Here is a 17,264-nt window from a genome sequence, read left to right as displayed (position 1 = left end):
CTCCGACTCTGTCTGTGGCTGCGGCAATTGGGGGCTTACAGGCAAATTCAATTGCAAAACGGCGTACAGAATTATACGCTCTTCTGCTGCTATTCTGTGGTGTATTTTTGCCGTAACCGAGAACCCGTAAACCAGAAAATACTCATTATTATTGCACGGCTGTGCATGGATGCGGTGGAACGAGACTCCGTCTGCTGCTGGTGACCGCAAAATCAATCAAAAAGTGAACGAAAGATCATTATGGAAACGCCGACGCAAGATAAATGACATTTTAAAGGGCAGTCGCAGTGCGCCTCTCAGCGTGTGATGGACTGTCCAAAAAAAGAGCCAACAAAAATTGATTTACTTTCAATTTGCGGCCTGCAAAAAAAGTTCTTGAAAAATATGCATAATAAATATTCGATGGATGGAAAGCCAGATATAAAAAATATGGAAAAAAGAGCAAAAACAAAGGCTGGCAGCAGAGCTAGCCTTGTGGAACATAGCTGAAGGATTTGGTGGAATCCAAGTGCAAAGGGAACAGCTGGCATTGTGGAACAAAGGCGAAGAGTTTAGTGGAACCGAAGGGCAAAGCGAACAGCTAGCATTGTGGAACAAAGCCGAAGAATTTAATGGAATCTATGGGCAAAGGGAACAGCTAGCATTGTGGAACATATGGGAAGAAATTAGTGGAATCTATGGGCAAAGCGAACAGCTAGCATTGTGGAACATAGGTGATGTTTTCATTGGAATCTAAGGGCAAAGGGAACAGCTAACATTGTGGACAATATGCGACGAATGTAGTGGAATCTAAGTGCTAAATGCACAGTTTGCCTTGTGGAACCTTGGTAAATCCCTCGGAAATCAGTTGAAAATCAGTTTAATTTTTGAAAATTTAAACTTTTAATGTAGCACCAACTAAAAGCCAGTCGGCAATCAATGGTTTTGGTCGGTGGGTAAGCGCGCATCCTCCACCAAAGAAAAAGGCAACTAAAATTGGATTACTCTTCTGGCCCCCAGGGGGGGGGACCGGCAATAGTGTGCACACTCTAAACCATGTCAAGTCGAAGTCAAATTCAATTAGACGACATAATTCTATTTGGCAACGCTGACAGATGGCAAATGGCAAAATGTCAGCCCGAAAGAAAGGGGGTTTTTCCCCATGCGAAAGTTGGCGACAACGCGAAAGAGAGGGGCGGGGGGGGGGGGGGGGGGGGGGGGGGGGGGATAGAGATGGTGGATACTCCATAAACTTTGAAAATGGCAGCGGAATGTGGAAATTAAGTGATGAATATAGCCTTTAGGAGGTGCCCAGAGGGCGAGAGAGGCAAGTCGATTTGGGTCGCTGTAAAATTGCTGGAGCGCATCAGCCACCTCCCACTCCCACCACTCCCACCACTCCTGCCACTCCTCCTCCGGACTGCAAAAAAATATTGAAAAACATAGCCAGAGGTGAACAATTTTGCGAAATATTTGGCAGAACCCGCATAGAGGGAGATTTCGCCAAACATCCCCCATGCACACACACATGGCTGCCTCGGTGCGTGGCCAACGGGGCGAAAGCCTTTCGGCCTGCGGTTCTGGCCCCCTGGAAAGCGATGCGCTAATCCAATTATTATCAATTCAGTGACAGGACTATGACTGGGGCTAGGGCTAGGGCTGGCACCCTCCAAACAAAGTTATAAATAAAGCTCCCTTCGGTCAGTCTTTCACCTGCAAAGTTGTTGAAAAGTCTGCGCATAAAATGATTAGAAACTCTATCAATATATCAGTAAGTGTATATGGAACCCCTTTTCGGGGACCCACATCAAAGAGTCAAAGAGAAAGGCGGCTTATCCATTAGACAGGCTCATTAAAAATTCACAATTCTGGCTGGCAGAGCTCTCAAAGCTCTGCTAAAGCCTGGCGGAATCAAAGTCAACCCAGAGAGGGCCGGGCCTTAAATTTTGAAAGCAAATAACAATATTTGCCACATGGCCTCGCCCGTCGCCCCCCTCCTCGGCAGCCAAATGACGAGGCAAACAAACCAAGGATCAGGGCCGGGGGTTGAGAGTCCTGCGAATTATCTCTGGGGAGCCTCAAAGTTGGTGGGACCCTCTTTCACCGACTGATTGTGAAATCGATAAAGTAAATCGCTGAAGCGATAACATAATAAATTCTACGTTTCACGCTCAACTACGCCCAGTGGAAGTGTGGCAGGGTGGCGGGAAGGTGAAGGGGCAGCTGATATTTATATACCTATCACAGTGGCAGTGGCACTTTTATGATCTCCAATTGTGGCAGCGCCCTCCTGAAGTATGCAATGCAACAATCAATTCTCCTTTTTATTTGTTTGTTTGCTGTGCACATAATTCAATGATGGACCCCCCACACACACACACACACCCGCGTACATATCCTGCCATCGATAACAATAAGAGCAACCCTTTTTAGGGCCTCTTTTGAGTACGGCTATTGTTGTTTTTTTGTTCTGTGTGTGTGTATACAGCCCTTGAGGAACTTCCGCACTCGAAAGTTTTCCACAAATAAGGAAAAAGCTGTAAGGAAAATGGCAAAAGAAAAAGGGAAAAGGAAAAAGAAAGGGCACCAAAGGTGGAAGGAGTAAACGATGGCTAAAAAAAGGCATATGATGCTGTGGATTTTGTGTGATGTAAGTGGTTCCACATATCACAGTGATGTCGGCATCCCGTGATTGCGATCCTGTGATTGTGTCCACGTGCCAGGTGTCATCACTAATTCGATTCGCATGACTCGGATTGGGGATTCAATTGATAAAGGGAATCATTCGTGCTTCTTTCTGATTGTTTTCGAGTGAATTGACAGAGACTCATAGCCTTGGGTGATTCACAATTTACTAAATTTCTAATTTAAAGATCCAGTGATCCTCCGAATCGAATGAATGCTCTTATGAATCCCATTTTGTCTTCCCTTGGCTCTAAATCACAGCATCTCCAATATCTGAACCCTTTGACAGGGACATTCACCTTCATCGCAAGCCTTCGAAAGCATTTTTAAGTTCCGTCTCCGGCTGTGGCCCTTTTGTCGGAGCTGTACTTTCATATTTGCTGATTTGACATTTATGCCCCTGGGGAGAAGGCTTTGCAACCTTTGCGCATTGGTTGCATGAAAAAATTATGAGTGGCATTAAAATTTGATGACTTTGTGCCCATGGCCCCCAGGCGGGGATCTCCCCCACCCCCCCATAAAGGCATTAGTTCTTCGAGGCGGCTTTCGGTGTGTGTGTGGGTGTGTGTGTGTAGGGGGGGGGGGGGGGTTAAAAGCATTCAATTGTCGGCAACAAATCAAGTGGGCCCCCCCCCCCCTCCCCATCTTTGCCAACTATTAAGTACAGTTGGCAGTGTTTTTCTCCTCTTGGGGTGCGAGAACAAAGTTGAAAGATAAAAAGTACAGTTTACACAACAACAACAAAAGTATAGTTTTGTCGAACTTTCTTGTATTTTTCATAAATCTCAAGGAAATTACCCAACAATAGAACCCCCTTCTAATGACCTTAAAGAGTGGAAATAAAGAATCTTTGCGTTTATTTCTCATCTCTGGTCGCTTTTTGGTGTTTATGAACACTGGGGGATTCTTGGTGTCAGCTTTTGGATACTTAATTGGCGAGTTTACTGCTGCGCCAACATATTTCAAAGGTCTAGTGAAAGGGAAAGGGACAGGGCACTGAAACTAAGGAAAGGGAAACCTGGAGTTACTACGGAAGGAAGGACTGCCAAGGACTGCACTGAAATGGGGTAACACTTTCCGTTTTTGCCCATTTTTTGTGTGGCCCTTCTTTTGGTGCCGAGAAATGCCACATAAATTTATATTTAAAGTACAACAACAATAGGAAGAGTTTATTGCACGCATTTAACGGGTAGAGTCCGGGGTTAACCTACGGTTAAGTTGTCCCGGAGTGGGCGTTACGGGTCTATTTTCCTGCGTTAATTGAAAGTTAGTGCGGCATTTTTATGAACACTTTCTTCTGCGTTGGGGACTGTGTTGGGGGCTGTGTTAATTAAGTTAAATGTGGTCCAGACCCTTAGTCGGGGACTTAGTTAAAGGTATTAAGCCGAAGTTATCGCCACGAACTATGCAGGAAACTACGGCGCAAACTTTGCGTACAACTTTCTGACCTTAACAATAATTTACACTTACGTAAAAGTTGGGAGACCAACCACGGCCCCCGCCCTGGCCCCCGCCCCGGCCCTGGCCCCCATCCAGGGCCCCTAAGTCGTTGCGGTCGGTTAACGCGACAATAAAAAACACTTTAAAAAATGTGCCCATTGTTGTTGGCTGCCAAGAACGAAACTTTTAATAAAAAGCAGCCCCACATCTTTTTTTCGGGGGGTTGCTTGGAAAGGGGTGGGGGAAAGGTTGTCCGGAACGGAAGGACCATCAAGTGAAAGTGCCCGAAACTTGGGCGTGGAAATTGCAATTTCTTCTACGCCACCACCAAAGTCAGGGATAGGGGCGTGGCATGGCCCATTGAGGCATAAATAACAGCAACATTATTCACACCAAAAAAAAAAAAAAATGAAAACCAAAGCAACAACAACAGCAGCAGCCAAGGGAAATTGAGAGCCGAGAATGGAGAACGGAGACTAGAGAAAGTGCCCCCATGTTTCGGCCATGTCCCCGGCTACTAAGCAAACTCTGTGGAAAAGACAGAGACAGAGAGAGAGAGAGAGAGAGAGACAGGCGGAGATAGACCGCGCCTTTGAGCCAAGTTAAGAGGAAGTTTGTCTGGCAGCAGCACCATCTACAAAACAGCCAAAGTTTATATTTGGTTTATTTACGCTTTAGCCAAGTTTTTCCTCTTCTTTTTTTGACACAGGGTGTACCACGGTGTACATTTTCTAACGCTTTAGCAAATTTTCTGGCGCTTCAAAGTTACTTTTTTTTCATTTTGTTGTTGCTTTTTGTCTTAGCTGCGGAAACTTTTTCCCAGAGCCGCGTTAAAAATATGCAAAAGTGAGCAGGAAAGTTAATAGACACAAATCAGGTGGACACATGTTGCCACAAACAATTTCGCGCCACTCGAAATATTCACTGGAAAAGTTCGCCTCTCCACTGTGGGAATTAACATAATTGTGCAAGAGACAGGGGCGACTATAGGGTATTTAACAGTTGTCGATTCAATCATCAAAAAGTATAGCCCCAAATACAAATCAAAATAAAGACAAAGAATGCTCGCAGTCAAAGTAAAGTCCCGTTTTTGTATTCCTTTTGCTTCACTCAAGTGTTGCGTGAGTGGCCTGAGAGCGGGAGAGAGTGCCATCCGCATTATTTTTGTTGCTAAGAGTCGCGAGAGAGAGAGAGCGCAATCGAATGGAAGTAATAAAGGAGAGTGGGCAATGCATGCGCTCGCATGAAACGAAGATCAAGAGATAAGACAAGTGCCTCTCAATGCTCTCGAGGTGAAACATGAACAAACATGCAAGAATCGAAGCAGCGTGGCACTGCTGTACTCCATTTCGGTGATTTCTCTTTTGCGATGGTGAAATTTGTAACCTCTTTAGCTCTCGAAAGGTAGATTTTGTGGTCGTACGGCACTTCCAACCCTCGCATTAAGGAACATTTATCAAATTTCGTTAAGGTTCTGCTCAAAATCTGTAATAAACCAATCTGTAAACCATCTGTTGGGTACGTATCTCTTTGAAACCTGAGTTCATTCAAGGACTTGGATATTTTATAAAAAACAAGGCCCCCCCACTCTGCGCAATCCCATTTCTCTACACAATCTTCCCGTTATACCTAATGCCACCCCAAATCATATTTATCCCCTAGCGAGAGACCCCCCTCCTGCACTCTAATTAGTTTAAGGTAGAGGTAGAGCTGATTGTAATCTTCAACGGGGGTTTATGCCAAGAAGCTTTCTTTAAGATTTAATTTATTAAGGAAAAAAATTGTATTTCATTTAATTTTGTTTCAAGGCTTTGAAGTGGTCCTCGAGTTCCGATGGTGGGACGTCGGCAGCTGCCATCCTGCCACTCAGCAGCCTCTCCTCGGTTTCAGTTCGGGGCTGAGGTCCTTCCAATGTTTGTGCCCCCCGCCGCATGATAAACACTTGATGGCCGCTTTGAGCCCTCCGTAGCGACAGTTTGCCCTGCGGTGGAACGCCCATCGATGGCGTGGCCTGGTCCTCCCCTGATTGTTTGCCTTGCGGTGCTGTTGCGGTGGTTCTTGGTGATTTTCCAGAGATTTTCTCTTCCTTCTTCCTTCCTCATTGCCAATGCATTGGCCAGGCGGCCACTTGTAACGGTTAATTTGGTTATCGGCCATCGGTTATCGGTCATCGGTCATCGGCCATCGGCCATCGCCTCTGCAGCGGACGTGCTCCCCAATGCCTTTATCTCATTATCCGCCTGATTGACCATAAAAATTGGCTCTGCCATCAAAAATGAAAAGTTGCTTAATCTGGCCACAGCTTTGATCTGTCCCTCTCCCACTCAATATACCTCACCCTCTCACTCTATCAGCCGCACGCCTTAAACAAAAATATGGCCACTCCCTGGGGTGCAATCCTCATAAATTGCTTTCACTATCCACACCATTTCTGTCCTGTCTCCGCTTCCTTCCTTCCGCTTTTCGTATACTCATGAAAATTGCTTAATTAAATGAATTTTATGTACTATTTATTGACAGTCACTCAAACCGAAAGACAGACAAACACACACACAGACACACAATTTATGCGGACTTGTCACGTAGATGACAATTTGTCTCAATCATAATTCCCCTTCGCCTTATCTTTTCGTGTGGCCTTCTGTATCCTTAATTAAGGCCCGAAGCCCTGTCGATTGACGTGGGCTAAAGACGGACTGACAATAGAAAAGACATGCGTGTCCTGGCCGACAATAATCTATATATATATATACATATATCTCCCACACACACACACATCTCCCTTAGAAGTTGGACAGGGAATCTTTTGAATGGTTGAAAGACAGGCCTTTCGAATTCAAACCCCACAGGACGAACCGAGGACGAAATTATCGATCTATGATACTCTGCGGTACTATCGCTCTCTTCGATTAAGCCTTATTTTTGTTGCTCTCTTTTTATCGGTTATCGATTCTCATAGATCGAATTCCTTTTCCCTATCTTCCTCACTCTCTCTCTCATCCTGGCTTTATTTACCCTTAATCTTCCCATCCCTTTCGACTCACTCCTTGGAATTATTGAATATAACACGGGATTTTCTATAAATAACTAAAATCGAATGCCATAGATAGAATTCTCTGGGACTAAAATAGTTTTCTTGCATTAAAATTCCTTGCTCCCTCGCTCCCTCGCTCCCTCCTCCCCATTCGCTGCATAAATCAGAGTCTGCCACCGCGGGGGCACTGCGCCTTAGCCTGTGTTTGTATGGGTGGGCACGTGTATTCCCTGTAATTTGTACACATTCTTCGAGGAGACAAAGAGAAAGCCCCATAACCAGACGAGACACCACAATCACGCCTCCGTTTTGCGGGGCGTGGGGCACGTGGGGCCTCCACCACTCCGGTCGGTCCCATTACGCAGACATAAATGCAGACAAACAAAAGTTTTGTGCGACGCGTTTCCGATTCGTTTCGGGGGGGTTTTTTTTTGTTGTTTATGAGGGGGTGGGGGGAGAAGGGAAGTTGGAGCACGCATGGTGTGTCTGCCGCTTGTCTGGAGCGGGAGACAAAGCGGAAGAGCAGGGCAGAAGAGAGCGGAAAGAGGACGCACCCACCTGGCAAAGATTTATATTTATGTAGTCCAGAGAGGTGTGTGTGTGTGTGTGTGGCGTCTTTAAGTTGCACGGGGGCCTGTGACCCCGTCTGGGCGGCAATAAGCGTAAATTTATGGGGCAGACAGGCCGGAAACCCTTTTATGCCTGGCAGCCCGGCAGCCTCGCTTCCTCCTTTGTGGTCAGCATAATTAGGCTGCCATTAGCAGACGCAGCTCCTTCTCCCCCCTCTCCCCCCTCTCTGCCTCTCTCTCTCTCTCTTTGGCTCAAAGAAAACACCAACCAGCCACAAGATACTTTTACCAACTCTTTTCCGTTTCTGTGTTTGCAGACCATAAATTTGTGCTCCCTTTTGCCACGATGATATCGGTTACACATTTTACAACATTTCCATGCAAATGCGTTATTAATGAGCCGATTCCTGGCCGTCGCACTTCTGATTTATGGCCGACAGTTAATTAGGATCACGATTTGCTGGCCCACATTCCTTTGCCTACTTTTGAGCGCTTTGCATAAAACTTCCCCAAAAGGAATTGAATGTATTTTTCTCCATTAAGAAAAAATAAAAATAAACATCGCATAAATCAGTTTGCAGTCATTTATGCTGACAAATGCACAAATATGCAACGGAACAAAAAACGAAATAAAATGTCATAAATTGTCGCAACTGCCGGTGAATGAATTTCGCATTTTTATTTTTCATAATTTTCGCATTTAACAGAAGCAAAAACCTTGAATGTCCTTAGGAGAATAGGTTGGGGGGGGCACAAAAAATATATGAAATAAAGAGTGAAAGTTGCTGAGGGACCCTCCCAGAAATTATTTCACGTCATGTAATTGGATGATTTAACCCGTTGTTTTTTTTATTGCAAGTCCTTTACGTAAATATTATAAATTTCCATTGTATTTTTTAAGCGAATTAAAGCGCGACCCATGATTTTTTAACATGTTACGCAGGCAAGTAAATTACCATCTGCCTCCCGCAATTAGGCTTATGTTAATTAATGCAGAAATACACACACACACACACACACACACACACACACACACATATTTTTTGTTGTCATTTGGCTAATTTGTATTCAATTAATTCTGGCTGCAGGTTTCCTTTTCGATTTCCTTTCCATGATTTAATTCAATTGAAAAATTGTGTAATAAATATACGAATTTCAGAGCCAATTGTGGAATATATTGCCAATTAGCTGGCAGGTAATTTATGTTGAATTTTCACAAGGTAAACACACACACACACACACACACATGTACATATTTACAGCATACGTTGTTTAATTAACGCCGTAAATATGATTAATTAAATGCATTGCCGCAAAATGTTGCATGTTGGGTTTTTATTTAATGTAAAATTAATGCATGTCCAGTAAACAATTTAAGTTGGCTTAAGCGCCGTGTAAGTGACAACAATTTGTCCAACAGAATCGATATGGAAGGGAAATATTTCAGTTGGGCAAAAAGTTTTCCCATAGAGAGAAAGAGAGAGCCACCGACTGTCGGTGGTGGCTGGCATTATATCAAATTTCATTCATTAATTTCCATTTGGCAATGCCACGCCTGTCTGCCTCCTCCCCCCTCCCCTGGAAAACTTTCCTCCTTTCTGCTCTGCTGTGTAATACAAAACCTGTACATGTTTCCATCTTTCCATGTTGTCTTCTGGCTCTGGGTTCTACTGTCCTGTCTAATCATGTATGAATGAATAATGATACGAATTTGACGTGGCACATAGCATGCGCATGTGGTGGTAGGAGGGGGGAGGGGGGTTGCCCACACAAAAGAGCAAATTTATTCATGCAAGTAAAAATGCGGAGCCCGTGATTCGGTTTGCCCCACGTGTAAAGCCGGGAGGGGGGCGGTGGGGCATGCCTTTAATTGCCACACTTTAAGCCAGAGCCAGCAAAGGCACTTCAGGTGGCGCAGAGCTTCAAGACTTCCCTCCCCCGCCCCCCCCCCTCGCAACAGAACAGTAAAATAAGAACAAGAATTTACATTTATTATTAATATACCGTTGTGGCTGAAGCAGCAGCAGGATCCGATTCAAGGAAATTGCTCTGTCAGCGGCAGCACCCGCGCCCGAGAATTTTCCATTTCTCCATTCTGTGTGCGGGAAAAGCATTATGAATGTGTAATGCCTCCTCCCCATATGGGGGATATGGGGGGAGGGATGTTTCCTCTACCCCGCAGCGAAGGAAAACTTTAATGTTTCGAATGGTTTCAGGGCGGAGTAAAACGTTTATCTATGCGGGATTTCAGTGTCAGTTACTTACGAGCGAATTAATCACTGTCTATGTGTCTGCTTGTGTGTGTGTGTAAGACTTTCAATATTAAACAGATTTCCATCAGTGGCTCCAAAGGGTAACTTGAAACCCAGGTTGAAATGTGGCATGTGGCATGTGGCTTCCATCTGCTGCTCTTTGATATTTCGTATGCTCGGTCTCCCATGGGAGATCTCTCTCATGCGATTATATATGCATTTCAAATGAGATTTGCATTCAAGCAATGAAAATTCAACTAAATATCAAAACTCTTTTGCAACACACCAATTTCCACTTGCAACAGTTGCAAGAAACAACATCAAAAACATGGCTTTGCCATTACTGGAAACTTCCGTAGAAAACTCACTTGCGAAAACCTCCCTACCTCTCTCTCTCTCTCTTTTTGCGTGCTACAAAAATTTCCATGAGCAATTTTTTTATGAGCAAAAAGTCGGGGCTGCAAATCAAATTGCGAGACAACGCGAAGAGTGTGTGTTTTGTGTTGCATAAATTATGAATTATGCCACACACACACACACACACACACTCCGCCTCTCCGCCTCCCCGCCTCTCTTATAATTTATTTGCCCGACAAACGAGAGTCAAAAATTAGGCAGGAGCTCAAACGGAGAAAAGAGCCCCAAATACGAGGCGCGAAAGTGCCACAGGCCGAGACCGCACGTCTCTCGGTGGCAGGATAATTGCCACACGGACGCTGGCAATTAACAAGGAACGAGCCGCACGGCCAAGGCTTATGCAACAATGGCACTAGGATCAATGGGGATTTTCTACGGTTTCACCAAGGGGGGTCTTTATGCCAAATCCCCACCCACCCCACTTTCCAATCAACCCTCCTTCTTATTTCTGTTGCAATTAATTTTTGGGGTCCCTTCTTACCAGTGAAATCCATCAACTATAAGCCTGAGAAGGCATACACTGAGCGAAACAAAGAAATAGAAAATCGGGAAAGAGGGCATCTACTGAAACTTCTATTATATGAAAAAGGGAGATCTGGCACATCTTAGAGTCCGTCTCTAGACTTATCCCTTGGGCTCCCTCCCAGCCTCCCAGCCTCCGATTTCCCCACATTTCTATACCTATTGTAGTTCCGTCTTTAATCCTAAATCCAAGGCAGTTTGTTCCACGTCTAATCCGAAAGCCCTTTCAATCTCAAACTTCTCCCAAGGGCCTTTGTGTGGTTGCGATTTCGGCTGAAACATGCCAGAGTGCAACATTTCATTTTGGCCTGCAAAGCGCTGAACAAAAAGTCGGAGGACAAGCAATAAAAATGGCAAAAACATGAACGAAAAGTCGTCCAAAGCCAAACAAAAAACCAAAAAAAAAACTACTATGCTACTGCGAAAAGAGTTTTTGGATCCGAACAAAAAGTGTGACATGGCACAAAAGAACAGAGAGAGAGAGAGAGAGAGGAAACAAAGCGGAATATAAAACAAATATTCAGCAGGAGGCAAACTTTATTTCAGTTTCAATTTGGCGATAAAAACAGCGACAACAGCCGTCCAGGCCAAAAATGAAATTTAACAACTCAAAAACTCACGAATGGCAGAGAGAGAGAGAGAGAGAGAGAGGACCAGGATCGGCACTGGGGGCCGCTCCGACCTGGAGCACAAAAGACACAAGAAATGCAATGCTTGGACTTGGACTCCGGGGGGGTGGCGGGCTGTGGGGGGACTCCGTTGCAATTGCTGTCGCTGCTGCTTGTTTTTTTGGGGAGCATTCATAATAAATTTGGCTCTCCTTGGACCTCCTTCGACAGCGCCACACAAAAACAAAAGGGGGCTGAGTCCATCCTCCTTCTGCTTCTGCTTCTGCTTTTCCTCCGTGGGGGCTTGCCTTCTTTTTCCCCAAGAGTTGAAATCCAACGGATGTTAGAGTTGCGCACTGAAATTTATATACAAACAGGATATGACAGAGGCAGGAAGCCGTTGCCCTCAGCCCCGCTGCCGCCCACACTCCTCCTCCTCCTCGTCTCATGAAGTGCATTGCTAAGCTTTTTGTCTATTTTTCTTGCTTTTCTTTTGCTTTTTCATAGCTGCAGCCTGAATTTTAATACCAAATGGCATTTCAGACTCATTTTCGGACTCCTAGGACCAAGAACAGGACTTTGGCTCCGCCTCTGGCCGAAACTAAATGGTTGTCATGGAGAGAAACAGTGTACAGTGCTCTGCATCCAGTAATGAATACGAGATGCAAGGCTTAGCTATCGATACAAACGAACCCCAAGGATCCCCAAGGTAACATTTGTGTACGCTCGATTGAAGCCCAAGTGCTGTGGTTCCGACAAGCTTTTAATATGCTTTAAAGTAGTACGAGTACTGCACTCCTTTTTGCTATATTTTAAACACAAGTGCAGGGCCGCGCATAAATCACGTATACGCACAGGCAGCGGCCACAAGCAGGGAAACTATAAAACTATAAATTACCGAGACGACACTATAAACAACAAGCAAAGTCCGCTGCAGGGGGGGGTAGGAGGGTATAGCAGGGTTGGGAGGGGCTTGGAGGGGCATTTAATTAGTCATACGAGAGTCCTTTTTCCCAGTGAACAAACACTAAAATATTATTATTATGCTTAGACAAGCTCTAGTGGATCCCAAGGCGGTTATAACTTTTGAATCGAAATGCAACAAGGCGAAAATCAAAACATCAAATGCGTCCCACCCCACCCCCCGTTCACCAAGGACATAAGCAGGCTGAGCCTGTGTCTGTGTCTGTTTCTGTGTCTGGTGGCAACTTTATCCAATTTCTTGTTTTGCGCTGAGACCAGCACATAGCGCATAAGCACGTACAAATCGCATTTCTTAGGAGGCTCTCTGCTTCGGCAACGGCAACGGCAACGGCTTCCTGCTTATCCTTTTTTATTAGCGCCTTTGTGTGTGTGTGTGTGTGTGTCCCTGCCTGGCTGCTCTGCTTGTTTAGCTGTCAGATTTACTTGTCTCTCTATCTGTGTCTCTCTGTCTCTGGGTCGTCCTGTGTATGCGTGTGTTCCATCGACGATAAATCGACAGCTAAATCTGCAAAAACATTGATAAGACAAGCGACATGCCAATGCGGCCAAAGGCATTTTCCATTCCATTCACCATTCCCCCTCGCCGCTTGGCCAAGGCCTTCCTCCTATTTGATTTAACCCAGAAATACCGAAAAACGAACCGAAAATGTTTAGGAAACTGTCAAGGAAATTGCTTTTCGATTTATTCACCATATATACACAGAGAGAAAGCGAAAGAGAAAGAGACAGCCTTGTGACAAATTAGTCTCTAGATCTCCATCTCTGTTGTTGTTGTTTGTGTGTGGATTTTGCTGTGCGTTGCACAAATTATGAGATTCTTATCGTTTTGCTCGATTTCCTTTTATGATTGAGTAATAAATAGAGTGAGAGATGGATAGACCGACACTGAGAGAGAGAGAGAGAGAGAGAGAGAAGTTTGCCCCAGTTTTCGGCTGGATTGACTGACTATTTTTGGTTGATATTTCTAACATTCTGCCACACTTAATTAACTCAAAAATATAGAATTTTCATTGATTTTTCATAGGAATTCCTTTTGTTTTAATTAATTAAAACTTCAACTGATTGACGAAAAGGAATGTGCATATATTTATAAAGATTGATTTGTAAAGAGCACAATTGGGTAAAAGGCACATTCGGCACATCACAATTTCATTGACATTATAAGCTCCAAAATACGCCTCCAAACTCCCATAAACCCTTTTCAAAAGATAATCCCAAGATGATCGCATGATTATTCAAGAATTATTCACTCACCTAATGTCTTGGTCCATTGGGCGGTGGGTCGCCAGTCGGGAAAGTGCTTCGGGAATAGATCCCTGGTCCAGTAGGTGTGCAGGACGACCTTGTAGACGGCCAGACGGTCAAGAGTGCAGCCCGTCTGCGGGGCGGGCTGTGTGGGTGGGGGTGCCGATGGGCCCTCGCCCATAAATTCAGCATTGTTGTTGGTGTAGTAGTAATTGCGGTTCAAATTGGAGTTTGCAGAGGATTGCGCCACTGCGGCGGCGGCGTCGTCGCTGGAGGTGGATCCAAACTTGATGTCATTGTCCTTGGGCGCCTGCTGATTGGCCACGGAGTAGGCATAGATGCCCGGATTGGAGATGAATGATGCCCCATAGGCGCTGCTCGCGCCGTCGGCCAGTGCGGGCCCGAGGATCCCAATGATCCCGATAAGTCCGAGGATCCCGACAAGGGGCGACCACTGGGCGCCCGACTTTGTTTTCGGCTGCGCTCTCATTCTGTCAAACGGTTTTTGTGTTTTTGTTTGTTGCTGTGCTTGCGGCGCGCCCTCTCCCGCTCTAACTCTATATTTCTTTCTCTTTCTATCCTTGGCGGAGGGGCTATTTCTGATTTGGTTTTGTCTTCCCTTCTCGCTTGCACTTCACATTTGCCTTTTGGGGCCGGTGATTAAAAATAAACGCGCAGACACACACACGCGCGCACACACACGGACGCAAGCACGCACACACTCTCACTCACATATTTATTTTCGGTTTCTTTTACTCTGTTCTCCCCTCCGTCGCTATTGTCGTTGTCTGTGTCTCCCCACTTTTTGATGGATTCTTGCTTCGATTTGGACTTTTGGCGCGGACCAGGAGCCAGCGTTGGCGAGAGCAAAAAAAAATGCCGAGCAATTCCCAAAGACCAACCGCCTGTGTTCAGAGTTCGTCGCGTACTGCGAATATGTTGCGGCAGGCAATGACAACAGAAGCCGTGCCGTGCCGTGCTGTGCTGTACTGGTGGCCACCCCCCACCCACCCAACAGCCATCCAGAGAGCGTTTCCCCAAAAGAGAGCGATACGGCAGAGAGAGAAAGTACCCGTCGTTATGTTGGCGAAACAACATGACAACAACAACAGAATGGAAACAGCCTGTTGAGCTTTGGGCTCGAAAATTACTCCCACATATACAAACATATGTATGTAAGTGCTTTTAACAGACACTGTTACTGGTGCTGTTGCTGTTAATGAGCGGAATGGGATCAGAACAGTTAAAAGAATATGTAAGTAAGTGCTTTTAACAGACACTGGTGCTCTTGCTGTTAACGCGTGGAATGTAAGAATATGCCTGTCAGTGCTTTTAACAGTGACTGTTACTGTTGCTGTTAACGCTTGGAATGGGATCAAAAAAGTTAACAAAAAACCGTATAAAAGGTATTTCTGAAGCAAACGAAGCTATGATTCGATTCTAAGCAAGTTTTCCACTAAATATTACTCTGAGAACCTGCTCCAGTTACATATAATGGTAGTGCCTTGAATATGTATTAAATGTACACTGGATATGATTGTGTTTAGCTTTCATTCGAACTGTCGATTAACAGAGAGTGCTGCCAAGTGCCGTCTGCTGTAATTATCTAGTAGTTGTTGTAAGACCCCAAAGGCTTAGTCACATTTATTGCACATTTCCTTTATGCCATTGGTGAATGGCAGCGTTAATGAGGCGGCCTTTTGTCTAGTACAATATATCATCGAGTGTGTGGGTGTGTGGGTGGGTGTGTGCGTGTTTGTGGCAGAAACGAATTGAGAGACGACGACAGAACGGCTTTTACCCATTGTGGGGGGCGAACAATGAGTACAATTTCCGATTAAAACCAATTGAAGCACTTTAATTGCTACAATTCAATTAAACAACACGCTAATGGCACTCGTGCCACATACAACAACGAAGGGAATACCCGTTGCAATGACAATGACCAACTATCGATTTATTGAGTGGAAATGGTTAGGTGGGAGGTGGAAACTTAATTGCCACTGACATGTGCCCCCAATGGCAATTACCCAGGGCCCCCTTACACCTCATAGGACACGATCCACGGTCCAGGTAGCCCACTCCCGCGGGCAAAAACTTTGTCCCGCAATTATGTTGCACTTAAGAGAGTTGTACGTGTCTCTGGGCCTGTCGTCCGAGTGTGTGGGGCATGTCCAAGCGCCTCTGTCTGTGTCTAAGTGGGTCCTGGGGTCCTTTGTGGCTGTCCTGTCCCTCGACACGCTCGCATGCTCTCGTGCCCGTGTCCCCGGTATGTAAATTGTGCGTGCGTGAAATTTATTGCAGTTAATAATAATTGTCCATTTTGCTTGAATGACGACCACGGGCGGTGACCGCTTACCCGCCGTGATGCCATCCCATTACGGGGGGCGCCCCCATCCCCACCTTGTGGTCAATTATAATGGACAGTCCGGTCCGGCTCGACCATTTGTCTTTGACAATGCCGGCTCGGCCAGGGTCTAGCTTCCCATTGGGGCCATCGCGTTTTATGGGGCTTTAAATGTCGTAGCACTACCGGAATTTATTCCAATGAGGTGATAATGTCCGTTTTGTGTAATGTTTATTGAGCGTTGGGACACAATTACCATTACCATTGCCAATTCAATTGCATTTATTATTTATGTGAACAGCTGTAGAATTTTCAAATGGCAGGAATGTGGGAAAAAGGCCCAGCAACAGAGGAAAATTCTTCTAAAAACAAGATTTACATCCGACTAGCAGTTAAATCCCAATTAAAACGATTGCCATAGAAATTCAAAACTAAACACTCATATGTTCTTGTTTCGCCCAAAACAACATAATTATTATACATAATACATATTTCAAATCAATGGGATTTTAGAATGTTCTGGGAAATATACTGGGAAATTATCTCTCTGCTGCAGAGCGCATGAACTCGCCTTCTCTCCCCAGTGTGACGCCCGCTCGCTCTCTCTCTCTCTCTCTCTGCCGCGCTCTCTCTCGTTTGTTCCCCACCTGGGCAGACAAGTCAAAACATGTTTGTGTGTTAATGTGGGCAAGAGTGTTATTCATTCAATAAAAGTAAAATCGCAAAATACACGCAAAGAGACTCAGAAAAGGGATGGGGGAAGGATGCAAAAGGCGTTCATTGGAGAGAGGTTCAGTGCGGGGTGTTTATCGTTGGTCCTGCAACGAAAAATTCCTAATAAAGTTTGCATTTGCCAAACAGAAACGCAGACGAGCAGACAAACGGTTTATTGGTATCCTGCCGAAACCCCTTCCCCTGAATCCTGGATGTGCATCTCCTTTCTTCTCGTCCAGCCGTGTTGTTGTTTTGTATTGAAATTCAAGCATAAAGCAAGCATAAAGCCTTTGACATGGGGACCCTGCCCGGTGACAGTCCCCAAGGTGCCATACGGCAATCCGTTCGGTGTGGTGTTGAGAGACGCCATTCATATTTGCATAAAAACTATGCATGTGCAACCCCACCCACCCACCACCCGCCACTCACCTGCCACCCACTACTTTCTGTCGGCATTTACAGTATATT

The 17,264-nt window shown here is 45.3% G+C and overlaps 1 protein-coding gene across 1 annotated transcript in view; it reads right to left on the bottom strand.

Annotated features, from left to right (window-relative positions):
• Positions 1–14,676, bottom strand: part of LOC108160655 — a 40,794-nt gene extending 26,118 nt beyond the window's left edge. The window contains exon 1 of the mRNA XM_017294791.2: positions 13,745–14,676. Coding sequence (XP_017150280.1) covers positions 13,745–14,225 — 481 coding nt within the window. The 5' untranslated portion in view covers positions 14,226–14,676. The remainder of the gene's footprint in view (positions 1–13,744) is intronic.
• Positions 14,677–17,264: the final 2,588 nt, after the last annotated feature.

The sequence above is a fragment of the Drosophila miranda genome, chromosome 3 (assembly GCF_003369915.1).
Source record: "Drosophila miranda strain MSH22 chromosome 3, D.miranda_PacBio2.1, whole genome shotgun sequence".
In the NCBI taxonomy this organism is placed as follows: Eukaryota; Metazoa; Arthropoda; class Insecta; order Diptera; family Drosophilidae; genus Drosophila; species Drosophila miranda.
Note: the sequence above shows the minus strand (reverse complement) of the source record. Positions and strands in the feature narration are given on the sequence as shown.